The 19,567-nt window shown below is 48.5% G+C and overlaps 1 protein-coding gene across 1 annotated transcript in view; it reads left to right on the top strand.

Annotated features, from left to right (window-relative positions):
• Scn10a (sodium voltage-gated channel alpha subunit 10) overlaps positions 1-19,567 on the top strand; it is a 59,466-nt gene that overhangs the window by 28,166 nt on the left and 11,733 nt on the right. Inside the window, 9 exon segments of the mRNA XM_037208242.1 lie at positions 103-558; positions 841-878; positions 2,170-2,310; positions 2,543-2,618; positions 4,272-4,395; positions 5,422-5,576; positions 8,473-8,646; positions 14,870-14,992; positions 15,914-16,198. Coding sequence (XP_037064137.1) covers positions 103-558; positions 841-878; positions 2,170-2,310; positions 2,543-2,618; positions 4,272-4,395; positions 5,422-5,576; positions 8,473-8,646; positions 14,870-14,992; positions 15,914-16,198 — 1,572 coding nt within the window.

The raw sequence follows: 19,567 nt of genomic DNA, 5'->3' as shown, positions 1-19,567 counted from the left end.
GCATCCTGCCCTGAATAAAGAGGACGAGTATCCGCCCCTCTCTATTTCCCAAGTGCTGATGTGAAGTGATGGATGTGTCTTCCCTTCCACACCTTCTCCCAGGTGCTCAACCTTTTCATCGCCTTGCTGCTGAACTCCTTCAGTGCTGACAACCTCACGGCCCCTGAGGATGATGGGGAGGTGAACAACTTGCAGGTAGCACTGGCCAGGATTCAGGCATTTGGCCAGCGGGCCAGTCAGGCCATTTCCAGTTACTTCGGCAGCCACTGCCGGCTCCGCTGGCCGAAGGTGGAGCCCCAGCTCGGGGTGAAACCCTCCCTCACCAGCTCCAAAGCTGAGAACCACGTTGCTGCTGATGCCGTCAGCAGTGCGGTGGGAAACTCGGCAAAGGCAGCTCTCGGTGGCCCCAAGGAGGACCACAGGGACGACTTCATCACCGATGCTAATGTGTGGGTCTCTGTGCCCATTGCTGAGGGAGAATCTGATCTCGATGAGCTCGAGGAAGACATTGAGCAGAATTCTCAGAGCTCTTGGCGGGAAGAGAGCCCCAGAGGACAGGTAAGAGTTCTCTTCAGTGGATAGACAGCTGCAGGAAGTAGGGGGAGGCCTTGGCAGAGAGTGCCTCTAGGTAGAAGAGAAACTTTGATATCGAGGCTGTCAGTCACTTTCCTCATCACTGGGACAGCGTACCTGATGAAGGGATTTAAAGGAGGAAGAACTCATTTTGACTCACAGCCTGAAGGTCCGGTCCATCATGGTGAGGGTGACCTAGTCACATCGGGTCACAGTTAGGGAACAGAGATGAATACTGGGGCTCAGCTCACTTTCTCCTCCTTGCAGTACAGGACCCCAGTGCAGGGGCACTGCCCACATTCAGGGTAGGTCCTCCCTCCTCAAAGACACACCTAGAGGTGTGTTGCCATGGTGATTCTAAATCCAGCCAAGTGGGCAATGAAGGGTAACCATCAGAGAGGTTTTCCAACATCTGTTTGGCTTGGGCAACCCAGCCAAACAGAAACTGAAACCATGCCCAGCACTCCGGAGGAGGCACTACTTCACCTCAGCAAGGCCTAGGAGAAAAGGTCAGCATCCCTAGGGAGACAAATGGGAGCAGGGGCAGCAGGTGAGCCCAGACCACTCCAAGGCCATTGCCATTACATGTCTTTCACATGCTACCCTTGCTCCAGTAGCCCAGGCTCTTACATGGGCTGCTAAGGGTATGCTCCAGAACCAGGGTGTCGTCAGAAAGCAGGCTCATCTCATCTCCTCCTGCATCAGGGAAAGACCTCGCCATCCTGGCACCTTTACAGAGTTTTTCCAGACAAGAGAAGTCAGGAGGAAACACCATTCCCTTCAGAACCAAAGAGTTCAAGGCACCCTGAAGCCTTCTGATAATGCATATTTCTCAAAACCTGGCACAGGTTCCTATCGCCTTAAGCTGATACAGCAGCCCTCATTAACCTCAGTGACTCAGGGCATCCATTGTGTTCAGCGAGGGGTACAGGGATCCCTGAGCATCCCTAGGGACACGTGGGCTGCTGGCCAGGCCACTAAAGCCTGCGTCTACGGCTCTCCCTCACCCTCCCACAGCATCATCTACACTCCAGCAGCTGCCGCTATCAACCATCATTTTCTAGATTCCTTTGTCTAAGTGACAGCTGAGGCCAGAGTGTCTCCTCCCAGAAGTAAGGGACACAAACTCTTTGAGCGGTTGTCTGCCGCTCAGGCGCATGTTCAGTTAGTTTGGGGTCCTTGGCGTAAGAGTGTTCAGATGACCTTAGTTCATGACCAGATTGACTTCTGGCAAAGTACTGCTGGCCATGGTTATTATCATCTGTGGAACCAAATCTCTTGCAATGTGCTTTAAAAGCATGATCAAAAGAACAAAATGAAGTGAATCTCATCTTCTTGATTTTTGCAGATTAAAAAAAAAAAGGATCAGAAAAATTAAATAGATTTCCTAAGGTCATATGGCTGTAAATGGGGCCAGGCATTATATACAGACCTACAGCCTCCAGGCTTACTTCACACACATGGACATACGCATGTAAGGTACATGTATGAGGACCTTAGTTAGCTCTGGAGGCCTGTCTGCTGCAAAAGTCCTTCAGATTTGGAAACGATCAAGTAAAATTGACTCGGTTACCCATATGGACCCTCTCTCGCCAGCATCAGGAACAGCTGCCGCAAGTCCAAAGGTGTGAAGACCAAGTACCTAACAGCCCAGGCTCTGGGATGTCCTCGGAGGACCTGGCTTCATACCTGGGTGAGGGATGGAAAAGTGAGGCTACCCCTCAAGTCCCTGCCGAGGTAGGTGTGTACGCTTCCTAGCAAGGTTGGGCAGCTGAACGGATACTGTAAAGAGTGGTGTACTCTTGGAGGATGGGGGCTGGAAAACACAGCACCCGGCCACAGGACCTCCTTTTAAGCCTCTGCCAACCCCTGGTTAATCACGCATTTAATTAATCACACATCAATGCTACGCTGTTGAACTTGCCCCCAGCTAGCTGTAAGGATGAAATGAAAGTGTGTGGCTCCCCAGGGTGTGGGACCTAGGGCCAGTTCCTGCTCCGCAAGCCTGCAACTTCATCTACAGAACTCATGGCAGCACCTATTTGGTAAGTTATTTGGAAGCTTAAATGAGATGCCGCTCGTCAAATGTTCAGATCCTGTCTGAAATGGAGTAAGTGCCCAGAAAATGACAGCCGAGAAAAAAGGGAACAAAAGGCCGGGAACAAAGAGAGTCAGGTAATCTCTCAGAGACAACAGTCAGAGTCGGAGGTGTTTCCTGGGCGAGAGAGTCTTCCTGGGGATGCTCCCCTCTCTCTTTTGTCCACATCATTCTCTCTAGCCAAAAACAGCCTGGGGTGGAGGGCGGCTGTCTACAGGTGCACGGTGAACTGACAGCCTCACAGAAGCCAAGCAGGGAGAGCACTCAGCTGTGGGATGCTGGAGGAGGCAAAAATAAACCACGGTGTCACTTACAGACCCTGGGGAAAGTCTAGTGGAAAGAGATGCCTATTAAGATTCAGTGTCTGGGGCAAGAAGATGGTTCCGTCGGTACAGCACTTGATGATGAGCATGCAGACAACCTGGCTTTGTAGTCCCAGCACCCACGTAAAAAGCTGGGCATGCTAGCGCACCCCTATAATCCCAGTACTGTGGAGGGGGAGGGGCAGACGGGAGGATCCCTGGTGCTTGGTGGCTCTCCAATCTAACCAAGTCGGTGAGCTCCATGTTCAGTGGGAGATCCTGTCTCAGAGAGAGAGAGAGAGAGAGAGCAACTGAGGAAGACGTGTAACTTTAGCCTCAGGTTTCACCCTCCCATGCATGTGAGTGCACACACACGGTTACACACACACACACACACACACACACATACACACACACACGCACCAGCTGTTTAGTGTTTTCACTGTCACTCTAAGAAACTCCAGACTTTAACTTCACACCTCGCCCCCAAGTGCAGCTGTGTGACAGCCACCGGACAGGGCTAAGATAAGGCGAACACAATTCACCACACACACACTTATCGAGTCCTTCAGTGTGAGGAATGTCAGCTACTGGCTTTGAGCCCAGGCAAGGCTGACCGCAGCAGACTAAGATAAGAGAGTGGACTGCGATGAGCTTTGGAGGCCCTGAACACAAGCCGTGTAGTCCCTGGTGGGTGAGGCTTGTCACATGCTGCGTGCGGGCATCATGTCCCTTCTAAGTTGTTCCATGGACGCCCTGGCTGGCTCTCCCTACTCTGCGCTTTCGGCACTTAACTTCTGGGTGTAGGTTCTAATTCTGTTTTTGTTTTCTTGGCCATAACCCTGGCCAGGCAGGGAGGGGCCTGTCAGTGACAGATGGGGACCCACCCTACCATTTGGCTCCATTAGCCAAGTGATCAGGTTCACTAACATGAGAGCTGCTCCGGCTCCTAATTGAATTCGTCTGGAGACATTACAGGCCAGTGCCACTGGGAGGACAGCAGGGCCCCACAACACAGCTCCCCGATTAAATATTCAAGTGCATTGAAAGCTGAGCATCTTTATGGGTGTAATTACAGTGTCTCGGGCCATTGCCAGCTCTCCATCAGGGCCCGGCTAAGCCACAGGGCTCCACAGGGAGCATCCATGTCCTGGCCTTAGCTGCTGAGTCCCAAACACATGAGGATGCCAAGGCAGTAGACAGCAGAGCCTGGGCCCTGAGGAGCCTAACCTTGCCATGGTCAGATGCCCCAGGTTCTTCAAAGAGCCACGTTCACTGCCCTGAGCCTCTGCCCTCAGGGAGTGGATGATACAAGCTCTTCTGAGGGCAGCACGGTGGACTGCCCAGATCCAGAGGAGATCCTGAGGAAGATCCCCGAGCTGGCAGACGACCTGGAAGAACCAGATGACTGCTTCACAGAAGGTACCAGGGGCGTGGACCTCCTCATGCTCATGTTAATCAGGGTCAGAATCTCACCCAGGCCCCACCAAAGCACCTCTGTGTGCAGAACCATGGCCTGGCATCCATGAGAACCAACAAGCAGGCTCACTTCAGGCTTGAGATACCTGAACCAGACACAAGTACTCTTTATGCCCCGAGAACAGGCTCACTGCACCATCCGCTCTCCTCACCCTCTGGAATGCCTTGCGAGGTTATAAGTCAACCCTCTTGAGTTTGAAAGGGAAAAGGCACCCGCCACAATGGTTTCACTGTGAACTGGTTGGAGACGTAGAGGACCACATGAGGGCCATGGGTGTCATTCTGAAAAGTGGAGCCTGTACTGATTCACTTTTCCCCTCCACATTTACAAAAGTGAGGTACATTACAGTCTCCATAAACACTTGTGTGATGGATGAATAAACAAATACTTCCTGATATGAAGGTAGTTGTGGTCTTGGTAACTTTAAAGAAGTAGGAATTATGGGGAGCAACGTTTTGTTGAGTTTCCGCTTCCATTTGAACTTGGCTAAGCTGGACCCAGGCCCTACCTCAGCCACGTGGCTCCCCAGTTCTATCGTGGGTGAGGCTGTGGCCTCCCAGGTACCCAGCGGTACATAAGTGGGTTTCCCAGCAGGCTGGAACAACGGTCGTCCCATTACCCCTGACCGTCTATTCCAGTCCACCTTCTGTGCTGTGATAAAACACTAGGCTGAGGGGAGGAAGGATTTATTTAGCTTCCAAGTCACAGTCACTTTGAGAAGAAGTCAAGGCGGGGGGCTCAAGCAAGAACTTGAGCTCTTTGTGCTTGTCCACAGGTCCATACTTAGATAGCTTTCTTACAGAGTCCAGGACCATCTGCCTGGGGAGTGGTGCTGCCCACAGTGGGCTGAGTTCTCCCACATCAGTTAGCAGTCATGACAATATCCCACAGAGACGCCCATAGGACAAACCATGGGTCAAATGGACAATGAAAGCTAACAGGACACTGTCCACCACCTCTCCCTCCAGGCTGCATGCGCCACTGTCCCTGCTGCAAAGTGAATACCAGCAAGTTTCCGTGGGCCACCGGCTGGCGGTTGCGCAAGACCTGCTACCGCATCGTGGAGCACAGCTGGTTCGAGAGTTTCATCATCTTCATGATCCTGCTCAGCAGCGGGGCGCTGGTAAGGGACAGTGGGGTCGCTGACTCAACGGCCTCCAGCCGGGCTGGGCTTCCATCTAAAATCCCCAGGCTACAGATGGGAGGAAAGCTTTCACCCAGTGTACCTCATGGGGGGTGCTCAGCATGCCCCTCGCACAGCACTCTAAACCTAGATACAAGCTTTTCAAGCAATGAGTGTGTGCCTCCCACCTTATAGATGGAAAACAAGACTCAAATTGTTAGAGGACTCTCCTGATGTAACTAACTAGGCAGTACCAAAACCCAGCTTTACCCATAATGGCTCCCCAACCTTAGCTTTCCACCCCCACCCCTGACCTTCCAAACACTGGCTTTTTCTGAAGATCGAGTCCATCCTCCCTTTCTTAACAAACCACACGCCTGCTACTTCTCCGGGCCTCACAGTCTGTTCAAGCATCATTTTCTCAAGTCATCTGGAGAGCATGTGGAAACACAGGTCCAGTTTGAAGGCTTGATGACAGAATCTGAGAATTTGCATTTCCAACAAGTCACAGGCTGAGGCTGACACTGGCAGCTGAGAGCCAAACTGAACAGCAAGGTCCTAGGGAATAGAAACTTGGGGAGTTCTGAACTACTCCAGAGGCTGGCTGAATGCTCGACCCTGGAGAACAGGGAGAGAAGGTTCTCTTCCCATGGACTTGGGCCCACTGCAGTGCTGCGTGCCGATCCTACAAGCAAAGTGGGCATGGACGTTGGAAGGGACTCACTGTCCCCATTTGTCTGTGCTTCACACATAAGAATGTGGTGTCAAGACTCAGCTGGGTTCCCAGCTAATTTGTTTAGGAGCTGGGACCGGAGCCCCGCTGTCCGTTTAGGAGCTCTGCCCATGTCTGTTTGTCTGGCTTGTCCTGTGTCATTTGCTCTCTAAAAACAAAACAGTCTACTGAATATCTGGCAAGTGACTAAATGCCAGACTGGCCAGGGGAGCCACAATTGTTCAGTGTGTGGCCTCAGCCTCAAGGAAGAGTATGTGGAGGAAACAGGACTCGGGGAGGTGGAAGGAGAGTGGATGGAATGACCACACCTGCTGACGGACGCCTTCCTCAGCCCTCACAGCCCCTCTCTTCCCATTAGCCTCCCCCACAGGTCTCCTTCCTTGTTCTCTGTCCCCAACTGCTGCTCTCCCTTCTCTCTACAGTCTAGTGCCAGCCTCCCCCATTCCCAAGGGGGGCCCCAAATCCTGAAACAGCTGTTCTGCCAGCCCCACCCCCGCAGCTCCCCTTCATCCCCCATTTCCTTTCCTATGGGACCAAATAGACATGCACCAAATTTAGTCTTCTTTATGCTTTTGCTCTGAGTGCTTAAAAAAAATAGCATGGATTTTCATCTGACAAAGTAAAATGAAAAAAAAAAACTTGAAAATTATAGAAAAAGATAAAGGAAAAAAATCAGCCATTTTCCTGTCACTCAAAGAGAAACTCACTTTGAAAATACTTTGGTATAGTTCTTCCCAGCTTTCTTATACACAGAATATGGAAATATAAAATAAATGTATGTATGCATTCTATGGTTTCTCAAGAAATTTCCTCAGGAAATATGCTCATACAAACTCATGTAACAGCCACAACATACTTCATTATAGGAATGTTGCCATCATTTATTCAGTCGTTACCTATATTCATACCTCACACGGATCTCACATCTTCAGCACTGCCTTGGAGAAGGTAAATACTTGTTGGAAATTTTGAATGACAATCAGAGATATTGAATGATTGTCAGAAATACTGAGTGATTTCAGAGATATGGAATAATCATTGGAGACATTGAATGACGTCAGAGTTATCAAATGATGGTTGGAGATTTTGAATGACTATTACAGGTGTTGAATGACGATCAGAGATATCTAATGACTGTCAAGAATATTGAATACTAGACAGAGATGTGGAATGATGGCTGAAGATGTTGAATGGCGGCTGGAGACGCTGCTTGCTGGAGATTTCTGAGTGCCCTCCTGGCTTAGGTTTGGTTCAAGAGGTTGAACCAATGTCTCTTGATCCAGGAGTTTATTGAGGTGCACTTATGGATGAAACAGGACAGCAGGGTGGCAGGAAAAGCAGCTGAGAGGTCACGTCTGGTCTCAGCTGATCCCACAGGAGCCCTGACCACTCAGGGCACCACAGAGTTGTCCCACATGGAGGCAAACCAGACCTTATAAACCCAAGCATCAATGTCAATGGCTAGGACCGTCCTGGAGGTGGGGGTCTAACCTATGAAACACGTCCCAAAGCAGACTCAATTTGATCCAAGCCATAAAGCCACCCCTGGCAGCTGGGGGGTTGAAGCCTCATGAAAAGTCATGCGGACACTGATAGCACCCAGTGTCTTTAGCACATTTTTAAAGGTAGATTGACTAGCTACTTCACAACCCCAGTCCTTCCTAAGAGTGAATCCCCAACGGACACACCAAGACTGGGGTCGATCTCTGTTCTTTTTCATCTTTATCTCTGATAATAGGAAAAGTTGGCATCTCTTTTAATTTTTTATTTCCTTGATTACCTGTGAGATAGAACACTCATTTTCAGAAGTTTCTTGGCAAGTCTTTCTTGTGGACTGCCTGTGGACATCCCTCTATGCTTTTATTTTTAAAAATAAGTCACTGCAAATATCCCTTTGGTTCACTTCCAAAATCCAATCTGAGGTTTCTTTTCTCACTTGTATCCAACAGCCCTGTGAAGTAGCTGTGTGTCCCTGGGGGCTGCAATGTCTTGGTTTATATCCCACAGTGCATCCTCCGCTGTCCAGCTTGGATCCTCAGAGTCAAAAAGAAAGCTCCGCCATGCCAGCTACTAAGGCTATTCTCCGGAGGTGGTGGGCAGGGCTGGCTGGTCCTCCAGTGGGTCAGACCCCAGTGCCATGGGCATTCTCCTCCCTTCCTGCAGGCCTTTGAGGATAGCTACCTGGAACAAAAGCCCCGAGTGAAGTCTCTGCTGGAGTACACCGACAGAGTGTTCACCTTCATCTTCGTGTTTGAGATGTTGCTCAAGTGGGTGGCCTATGGCTTCAAAAAATATTTCACCAATGCCTGGTGTTGGCTGGACTTCCTCATTGTGAATGTGAGTGGCTCTGTGAGCACTGTGGGGGATTTCCTCATTGTGAATGTGAGTGGCTCTGTGAGCACTGTGGGGGATTTCCTCACTGTGACTGTGAGTGGCTCTTGTGAGCACCATGGGGGTGGTGCTGGGATCTCACCGTGAACGGGAACTGCAGCTGATACAGATGTGGCTCTGACAGCTGTCTCTCGGGGACTGCTTTGAGCACTGAGAAGTCAGAATAACTTTGCATGTCAATGAGTGGTAAGTCCCGGGAAATTCAAAATTCGGACATAGTTGTGACCCTCCAGTGAAACTGCAGGCCTCCAGATTCTGTCAGGTGAAACTACTCCAGCCTTCTGCCTTCATATCCAAAGCAAGTCAGCACAGGCACCGAGGCTTCCTTCTTCCTTCGCCCATTGCCGGGGCTTTGGACCTCAGGGTGCTGTGGTCTTCTAACAGAACCTGCCTGCCTGCTAGCTTTGTGGTCTCCAGTCCTGGCTGTGCATGTAACATACCCATGGAGCTTTTAAAAATGCGGTGGGCAAGCAGGACGCTGGGAGGGTCTGGTCTTTCTGGTCTTGGGCGAGCTCCAGGCAACAGTAACTGTGGTTGTGAACTGTGCTGAGGACACTGGCTGTCTGTGGCACCAAGGCAAGAGAAGGTCCTGCTGGAGCTCATGGGTAGGGACTCTGCATCAGTGGGTCGGCATGTGCCCCACACACATTCTGCCGTCACTCACACGTCTTAACCACTGCACTGCTCTGCCCCCTTTCAGGCCATCTTCACTTTTCAATGTGGCAACCTGTGTTACTTGCTCCCTGCTGTCTAGCTGAGGATTTCTGGGAGCAGGGTGAGCCATGGGTTGTCTGTCTCCCTCCTCCAGCAGCCACCTGCACCAGGGTCTTGCACATCAATCAGAATAGTCAGGAAACATGTCTATGTCTGGTATGTGCCTCCTGAAGCTGACTGGGGTCCAGTACAGAACATTCTGTCTAGCATAAGTTGGCAGTACCTCCACCACAGGCCTGCATGTAACTCCCTTCTCTCCTGATGCCAGGGGTATCAGGTCACTGTGCTGCAGGGATTCTCTGAGAGGCCTGAAATCTGAGTCACAGGTGACAATTCTGTGCATGTGAAATAATTATTCACAAATAAGGAGAAAATGTTTTCTTCTGTCTCGCATCCTGCCAAGAGCTTTTGCTTGTGTAGACTTCATTGTTTTCCAATGCTGATCACCTTAAGAAGTCTCTTCTTAAGCTGGGCATGGTGATGCACCTCTTTAATCCCAGCACTCAAGAGGCAGAGGCAGATGGATCTCTATGGGTTCGAGGACAGCCTGGTCTACAGAGTGAGTCCTAGGGCAGCCAAGGCTATGTAAAGAGACCCTGTCTCAAAAAGAATAAGAAAAGGTAGTGGTAGTAGTAGAAGGGAGAAGAAGAAGAAAAAGGAGGGGGAGGGGGAGGGGGGGAAGGGAGAAGAAAAAGGAGGAGGAGGAGAAAAAGCAGCAGCCTCTTCTTCATTGTGACCGTCTGTCCTTCCTTCCACACTCCCGCTTCCCATCTCTTCATCCATCTCCACTTCTCTCGTGTGCCCTTTTCCTTCTAGCTATCCCTTTCCACTCGTCTTTTCCTCTTCCCTTTTCCTTGCCTTCCTCTGTCCATTCACCAGTTGGCATTGAACCCTCACATCTCTCTTTGGATGCTCCTTCTAATCAAACAGTCAGTCCCTTAACCTTCTGCTCACCCACTCCCTCATCATCTATCCAAGTGTACATCTACTCATTCGTCCGTTTATCCTATGGCCTACAATCTTTCCATACTTCCTTTTCCAATCTCTGATGGTGAGTTTTAAATGTCCACTGAGGATCACCTGGGAAGAGAGTCTCAACTGAGGACTTATCCAGTTGGCCCGTAGGCATGTCTGTGGGAGATTGCGTTGGTTGTTAAATGGGTTTGGAAGACCCACCCTGAAGGTACGCTGCACCCCTTCACGGGCTGGCCCCTGCATTGTACAGCAGTGAAGACAGATGGGCAGAAGCAGTGAGAGATCAGGGCAGCAACCCCTTCACTGATCTCTGCTCTGGCTGTGGGTGTGATGTGAATCACTGCTTGAGTTTTGCCTTGATTTCCCCACCGATGGGCTACAGCTTGGAACATAAGCCAATTAAACCCTTCTTCCCCTTGACTGCTTTGTGTTGGGTTGTCTTTTCACCCGTTCCAACATGACTCTTTGTTTTCTTTCTTTCTTTCCTTCTTTCCTTTTTTCTTTCTTTCTTTCTTTCTCTCTCCCTCCCTCTTTCTTTCTTTCTTTCTTTCTTTCTTTCTTTCTTTCTTTCTTTCTTTCTTTCTTTCTTTCTTTCTTTCTTTCTTTAAGACAAGGTTTCCCTGTGTAGTTTGAGAGCCTGTCCTGGAACTCACTCTGTAGACCAGGCTGGCCTTGAACTCACAGAGATCCGCCTGGCTCTGCCTCCCGAGTGCTGGGATTAAGGATGTGCATGACCACTGCCCAGCAATTCTTCCTTTTCTTACATCTATGAAATATTTATTTAAATCTTTTAAATGCAAAATTGCTATGTGGAGTGTCCAAGAAACACAAAAGAAATAGACAGTCAGGCATAGTGTTGTATGCCTGGAATCCCAGCACTGAAGAGGATGGCAGAGGAAGACTGGGAATTTGGGGCTAGCCTGGGCTATAGAGTAAGACCTGTCCCAAAAAAAGGAAAGGGGATGGAATGGATGGGAAGAAGAGAAATGAAGGGAAGGAGGGTAGGAAGGGAGGGAAGGAGGAGGAAGAGAGAGGGGAGGAGTGGAGAGGAAGAGTAAAGAGCATAAAGGAGAGGGGAGGAGAAGGAAAGAAAGGAGGAGGGAGTATGGAGAAAGGGAGAGAAAAATCTGTTGTTCAAATTTCCAATGTCTTATAATAAAAATCCCAGAGCCAGGTATCAGGGTGAAAGCTGAAAGATCAGAGAAGCAGAACAGCCAGCCACTAGTTCTTACTTCTGCAAAAACATCAGCCTAAAGAGACTAAAGAGAGTGAGTTCCTGTCTCCTCATGCCTTATATACCTTTCTCTGCCCAGACGTTACTTCCCAGGATTAAAGGCATGTGTGCTTCCCAAGCAAATGCATAAGATCTCAAGTGCTGGGGTTAAAAGTGTATGCCACCACTGCCTGGCTCTGTTTCCAGTGTGGCCTTGAACTCAGAGATCCACATGGATCTCTGCCTCCCGAGTGATAAGATTAAGGGTGTGTGTCACCACTGTCTGGCCTCTCTGTCTAATCTAGTGGCTGGCTCTGTCCTCTGATCCTCAGGCAAGCTTTATTAGGGTACACAATGTATCATCACAGAGATCTACTCCAAGAGTTTACACTTCAATCTTCCAACAGGCAAGACAGACACAGACAAGTAACTGTATTAAAAGGGTGGGGGTCAATGAACACTGCTGAGGACAGTTACCATTGAGGAGACAAACACGAACATTCTTCCACTTGATGAGTGGAGTGGCTTGGAAAGCTTCCGGTAGGAGGTAGCATTAAATGTGGAGCATAGAAGCGAGAGCAGAGAGGTGCCAGAGGAAGGTTGATCCTACCTGAAAGCATAACCTCGGCCACAGGTACAGACATGGAGAACCATTGATCTGAGCAGAATCTAGAAAGGCAGGCTGTGGTCACATGACCCAGGCTGAGGGCGGGACCTTACCCGAGATGCTAAAGTCCCAATGAAGAGTGGAAGTATGAGGGAACCAGGGTCGTAACCAGGATTATAATAGAGTATGGAGGAGAGAGATATAGTATGAGCACCTGACCAGTAAGCTGGGGACCTGGCGGCCTGAACAATACAGGAGGTGGACTTTGCCAGGGCTGTCTGCTCCATATGCAAAGTTGGAACACAAAACATCCTTCCCTGAAGGATGTGCAAAAGATGGATGTGAAACTGGCCTGAACCTTGCTGTCCTCAGCCAGGCAGACAGCTGGGTGCCTGACGGTGTCTGGAGCCTTGTGTTAATGCAAGAAGGAAGTCTTTTCTATTCTGTTTGTTGTGGTAGTTGTTGGCCTGGTAGAATAGGCCACCCATTCAGAGAATGGGTATCGTTTCAGACACAAGGACCTACGTGTCAATTTCTTGCTTTCTAGAGTCCTGGTACAGTGACAGAGTAAGTAATTTAAGCCTTCAGCACCATGAAGGACATTGTGTGTTTGGGTCACAGCCCTATCAAGCTGAGCTTGTCCCCAGAATGTCTCCCCCTAGTATCTTGAAAGTTCCTGCAAGCGGTACCTGATTTTTCATGACAGCCTGTGTCCTTTGCTGTCCCTGGGATACCACCTAAAGAGAACTGGCAGACTATCAGGGACTCACCGCTAAGCTGAACTTCAGATGTCTATTGAAGCTAGATCTCAGACAACTGTCCACCTGTGAGAATGCGCTGACTTGTGCTCTGAATCCTCCTTTCCATTTGACTCCTGCATTTTACAAAGGGCAAAAGTGTCGTAATCAGCAGGTCTTGAAAAGCCAGAGACCAAGAGGGACCTAAACATATACATACAAGCAGGATTTATTCCAACCCAATTTTCTAAGCAAATACAATCAAGACTAATTTTAAATCCCTCAGAATAAGCGTATTAGTTACTTTTATGTTGCTGTATTAAAATTCCATGTCCAAAAGCAATTTAGAGAAGAAAGGGTTTATTTTGGCTTATGGTACCAGAGGGATAGACTTCATCATCTCAGGGAAATGTGACATCAGGCAGGGAAAGCCCAGCAATAGGAACAGGAAGTTGGATGATCACATCTTCACCCTCACACAAGAAGGGGGGGGAGAAGGAGGAGGACGAGGAGGAGGACAAGGAGAAGGAAAGCAGACAAGACTACAAACCTTCAAAGTCAGCCCCCAGTGATCCCAGTGATGCATTTCCTCCAGCAAGGCTCTACCTCTTAAAGGGTCCATAACCTCCTCAAACAGTACCACCAGCATTCAAATACATGTGCCTGTGGGAGACATTTCTCATTTAAACCACCACAATGGGCTTTAATTACAGGTCCAATGAAGGGATATCAGCTCCCCAAATCTCTGGAAGGCAATCAAAATATCAAGGCTCTTGGGGCCCAGTTAGCACCCTTGGAGAGAAAAACAAGTTTGGCCACATATATTTGAGGATAGTAATGGGTGAGAACATATTTTTTTGCTGTGGTGGTTTGAAAGAAAATGGCCCCCATAGGGAGTGACACTGTTAGGAGGTGTGGCTTTGTTGGAATAGATATGGCCTTGTTGGAGGAAGTGTGTCACTGTGGGGATGGGCTTTGAGGTTTCCTATGCTCAAGCTATGCCCAGTGAGACAGATCACTTCCTGTTGCCTGTGGATCAAGATGTAGAACTCTCAGCTCCTTCTCCAGCCCCATGTCTGCCTGCATGCTGCCATGTCCTGCTGTGATGATAATGGACTGAATCTCTGAAACTGTAAGCCAGCCCCAGTTAAACGTTTTTCCTTTGTAAGAGTCACTGTGGCCATAGTGTCTTTTCACTGCAATAAAAACCCTCCCTAACTAAGACACATGCCCAAACGTCCATGTGAATAATGAACAGGTTTTGAGCCCTCACGGAAGATGGGGCGGAAAGAATGTAAGATCCGGAGGAAGGAGTGGAGTGCTGAGAAATGCTGTCCTAGGGGTGTGGGGACACTGCACTCCTGAACTCACAGCAGTTGTCACCTGAACAGGACTGAGCCCATCAATATCCTCTCTTGATGGAGGAGGGGCTCATGTGGCCCCGCCCATCCCCGAGGCTCTATAGATCACTAGCGATTGCTAGAGGAAGGAGAGACATTTTCTTAGTGGTGTAGCCACTAGTTAGATACCCATGCTCCTGTCGGCAATCCACTGAAACTGCGTGTGAGACACACACACACACACACACACACACACACACACACACAGCATGAAAATAAAAATAATTGGAAGAGAAGGGGATCAGTGGAGGATGAGGGAGATAAAAGAGAATCATGGAAGGTGAATGTGATTAAAATATATCATATATACTTGTTTAAACATAATGAAATCCATAATTGTGTATAATTAGTATGTGTTAATAAGCCTTTTAATTCAGTAAAAGCAAAGGACTTTCTAGAATTTCCCCCGGACTAAATAGACAGAGCAGAGACTGGGAGGTGGAGCATAGAGGTGCTTTCTCTTTCCACCAGCCGATGTTCTAGAATTCCAGGATAACGCATTGCTTTCTGCCTGCTGTACCAGATCTCCCTGACAAGCCTCATAGCAAAGATCCTCAACTATTCAGACGTGGCATCCCTCAAAGCCCTTCGGACTCTCCGTGCCCTCCGACCACTGCGGGCTCTGTCTCGATTCGAAGGCATGAGGGTAAGACCCATTTCAGAACTTCTCTGACCCGCAGCATTTGGCACGTTTTCCCCAACTTCCCCCACCCCCATGCCCTCCATACCCTGACCCAAAGTGATGGGCCCCACTTCTAGCTATCAGCTCTGTGTCATCCCTTCCCAATCAGACCTTGGTGACACTGCACAGTCTAACTGCCTTGTCTCCCTCAAGTCAGACTGTAAGAACCTCCTTTCTCAAATGCTACCACCCCCAGGCTCAGACTTCACGCCCTCGGGACGTGGTCCTCGCTATTCCCCGCCTCCTGGACTTACTCTGAGCACCCACAGAGCACCCACTGCTCCACTTCCTATGACAAGTGAGCCTTTTCCATGACACTTACATGTAGAGATAAGCTCGGCTCAGCACCTGAGCCAGCATCCGTCCAAAAGCATCTCTTGGACAATCTTTACATCCTGTGGCTTTTCTGCACCACTCACCCCTTTCCTTCTTTATTACTACCAGCCTCCTCCCTGTCCTTCCTCCATCACCAGCTCAAAGCAATTGCTATAGCTTCCCAAATAACAATGGATTTTTTAAATCAGTTTGTGGGCTGGAGAGTTAGCTCAGTCAGTACAGTGCTTGCCTCACAAGCATGAGGATCTGAGTTCAAACCCCAGAACCCATATGAAAAGTATAATTTTAAAAGGCAGGCATGAAGGTGCACGCTTATAATCTCAGCTGGGGAGGAGAGCCAAGTGGCCCTACAGCTCACTGGCAGCCAGCCTACCCCTTCCAGTTGAGTTCCAGGTTAATGAAAGACTCTGCCTCAAAATGGGTGGGTGGAATTCCTAAGGATGATGCTGCAGGCGGTCTTCCAGCCTTGTCCAGCAGGCACATGTGTGGCAGAGAATAAGAAGAAGTGGCATTTGGGGGAATTTCAGGTCCTTTTCCATTTCCCACCAGGTAGTGGTGGATGCGCTGGTGGGCGCCATCCCCTCCATCATGAACGTCCTCCTTGTCTGCCTCATCTTCTGGCTCATCTTCAGCATCATGGGCGTGAACCTCTTTGCAGGGAAATTTTCGAGGTGCATTGACACCAGCAATAATCCATTTTCTGTTGTGAATTCGACCATTGTGACTAACAAGTCTGAGTGTGAAAATCAAAACCACACTGGCCATTTCTTCTGGGTCAACGTGAAAGTCAACTTTGACAATGTTGCTATGGGTTACCTCGCACTTCTTCAGGTGGTGAGTCAACGCTGAGATCCATCATTTCTATTCCTTTGACTGCTTAGTAAATGGAGCTTCCAGATTCTTCCAGACGATGCTACATAGAGACATTACATGAGGCAGCATTAAATGTAAGCGGAAGCCATTCTCTATTTCCATGGACACCACTAGATTAAAGGTCCTTACTGATGAGTCTGAGCACACAGGGCTGAATCTAGCTAAGTCTGCCTAAGATAACAGAACAAAAAGATGAGCCATCCATGGGGCAAGATGCACAGAACAGGCATGTATATATGGTTCCATCTTTCACTTCTCATTATTTCCTATATGATAACTAATTATAGCTAATTAAGTTTGTTGTGATGGTGGATAATATTGGTGATAACAATGAAATGTGTCCATACTATTCACTTGTACCTCACTTGTCTATATCCACGTTTTCATTCAGTCCTGTGTTTATTGAAGTGTGGTTACGATTACTTATACATCTGTGGCATCTATTTGCCTAAGAGTTTCTATATTCCACCCTCTGTTCATACTCATTCAGGGAACAAATAATCTCTGTAGCAGTGGCCTGCCAGGTACTGTGCTTAACCCCTGGAAGTAACAGTCAGAACTGGGTGCAGGACCTGGGGCTTCATGAGAAAAGCAGACAAATACATTATTCAAACAGTCCATCAAATGCTGTAACAGGCTGGAGAGAGCAAAGTTTCTTTCATGCCTGAGATATGCTACAAAGCACACCCACTTTTAAGACCTCAAGGATGGTAAGACTGGGCTAGAGAGATGGCTCAGTGAGAAAGGGCACTTGCTATACAAGCCTGAAGACCTGAGTTCAGCTCCTCATTACCCATGAGCAATTCTGGGTATACATAACCGCACTCACCTATAACCCCAGGCTGAGCATGTCAACCAGACAATCCCACTGAAGATAAAGCATGAGCTCCAGGCTCAACGACAGATCATGTCTCAAGGGGAAAGGGCAGAGAACAATGGAGGACACTAGACACCTCCTCTGTCTTCTGCACACACATGCAGTAAAACACACACAAATATGCCACATACATACACACACACACACACACACACACACACACACACACACAAGAATGCTAAAACTGGAAACAGGAAATGTGGTCTCACTCCCACTTTCAGATGTATATCTAGTCTTTATTTTGATATTGAAAACCGATTGTTTGTTTGTTTGTTTGTTTTACATCCCAATCACATTTTCCCCTCCCTCCTCTCCCAGTCCCTTTCCCACCTCCCCTCCCCAACACAATCCATTCCTCCTCCATTTCTGTTCAGAAAAGGGAGGCTGGAGAGACAGCTCAGGAGTTAAGAGCACTGGCTGCTCTTCCAGAGGTCCTGAGTTCAATTTCCAGCAACCACATGGTGGCTCACAGAAAAGGGCAGGCCTCCCATGAATATCAGCAAAACCTGGCATATCAAGTTGCCATAAGACTAAGCACCTCCTGGTATTATAACTGGGCAAGGCAACCCAGTATGAGGAATAGGGTCCCAAAAGCCAGTAAGAGTCCGAGACAGTCTTTGTTCCCACTGTTAGGAGACCCACAAGAAGACCAAGCTACACAACTGTAACATATATGCAGAGGGCCTAGGTTAGTTCCATGCAGGCTCCCCTGTTGTCGGTTCAGACTCTGTGAGCTCCTATGAGACCAGGTTAGTTGTTTCTGTGGGTTTTCTTGTGACCTCTCTGGTTCTTACAATCCTTCCTCCCTCTCTTCAGTGAGATTCCCTGAGCTGGGCCCAATGTCTGGCTGTGGGTCTCTGTATCTGTTTCCATCAGTTGCTGGATGCTGCCTCTCTGATGACAATTGGGCTAGGCACCAATCTATGAGTACAGCAGAATATCATGAGGTATCATTATACTGACATTTTTTTTTTCCAGTCATGTTTGGTTCTATCCAGGTCTCTGGGCCATCCAGCCTCTGGGTCCTGGGCCTCCAGGCAGTGTCAGGGGTGGGCTCACTCTTGTGGCATGGGTCTCGGGCTGGGCCAGTCATTGGTTGGCCACTCCCATAATCTCTGTGTCTTCCTTACCCCAGCACATCCCATCGGCAGGACAGACTGTAGGTCAAAGGTTATGTGGCTGGGTTGGTGTCCCACTCCCTCCACTGGAGGTCTTGCCTGGTCACAGGAGATGGCCAGTTCAGGCTGCATATCCGCTGCTGCTTGGAGTCTTAGCTGGGTCATCCTTGTAGGTTCCTGGGAGTTTCCCTTGTACCAGGTTTCTACCTCACCTGAAATGGCCCCCCTTTCCAGTCATCTCTTTTAGTACTCTCCCCTACCCCACTCCCACATGTTCTCTCATGTTCCCATCCCCACCTGCTCCCAATCCACCCATGAAATCTCTATTTCCCCTTCCCAGGGAGACCCAAGTGTCCCCTCCCCCTTGAGTCTCCTTGTTTCTTAGCTTCTCTGGGGCTGTGGATTATAGCATGGTTATCATTTACTTTACAGCTAATATCCACTTACAAGTGAGTACATACCATGTCTGTCTTTCTGGGTCTTGGCTACCTCACACTGTAGTGAGTCTTTCTCCGTCCAGCTCCCAAATAATGACATGGAGACTTATTAATTATGAAAGTCTGGCCTTAGCTTAGGCTTGTTCCTAACTAGTCTTATAACTTACATTAACCCATTTCTATTAATCTGTGTGTGCTGACACATAACTTGTGGCTGTCACCTCTCCTCCTGCATATCTTGCTTGTTCTGCATCTCCTGACATCTCTCTCATGTACCTCGATTCCTCCTCTTACTTCCTCTCTCTGCCCAGAAGTTCTGCCTATACCTCCTGCCTAGGTATTGGCCATTCAGCTCTTTATTAAACCAATCACAGCAACACATCTTCACACAGTCTACAAATACCCCACAACATCACTTGGGATGATTTTTTCTAGTTTCATCCATTGGCCTGTGAATTTCATGATGTCATTGTTTTAAACAGCTGAGTAATAGTCCATTATGTAAATATACATTTTTCTTTATCCATTTTTCAATTGAGGGACATCTAAGTTGTTTCCAGGCTAGAAACTCAAAGCAATTCCACTAAAATCAGGAACAAGATAAGGCTGTCACTCTCTCCATATCTATTCAATATAGTACTTGAAGTTCTAGCTGCAGTAATAAGACAACTGAAGGAGATCAAGGGGATACAAATTGGAAAGGAAGAAGCCAAAGTGTTATTATTCACAGACAATATGATAGTATACATAAGCAACCCAAAATTCTACCAGAGAACTCTTACAGCTGATAAACACCTTTAGTCAAGTGGCTGGATACAAGATTAACTAAAAAAAAAAAATCAGTAGCCCTCCTATAAACAAACAATAAACAGGCTGAGAAAGAAATCAGAGAAACAAC

The sequence above is a fragment of the Peromyscus leucopus genome, chromosome 7 (assembly GCF_004664715.2).
Source record: "Peromyscus leucopus breed LL Stock chromosome 7, UCI_PerLeu_2.1, whole genome shotgun sequence".
In the NCBI taxonomy this organism is placed as follows: domain Eukaryota; kingdom Metazoa; phylum Chordata; class Mammalia; order Rodentia; family Cricetidae; genus Peromyscus; species Peromyscus leucopus.
Note: the sequence above shows the minus strand (reverse complement) of the source record. Positions and strands in the feature narration are given on the sequence as shown.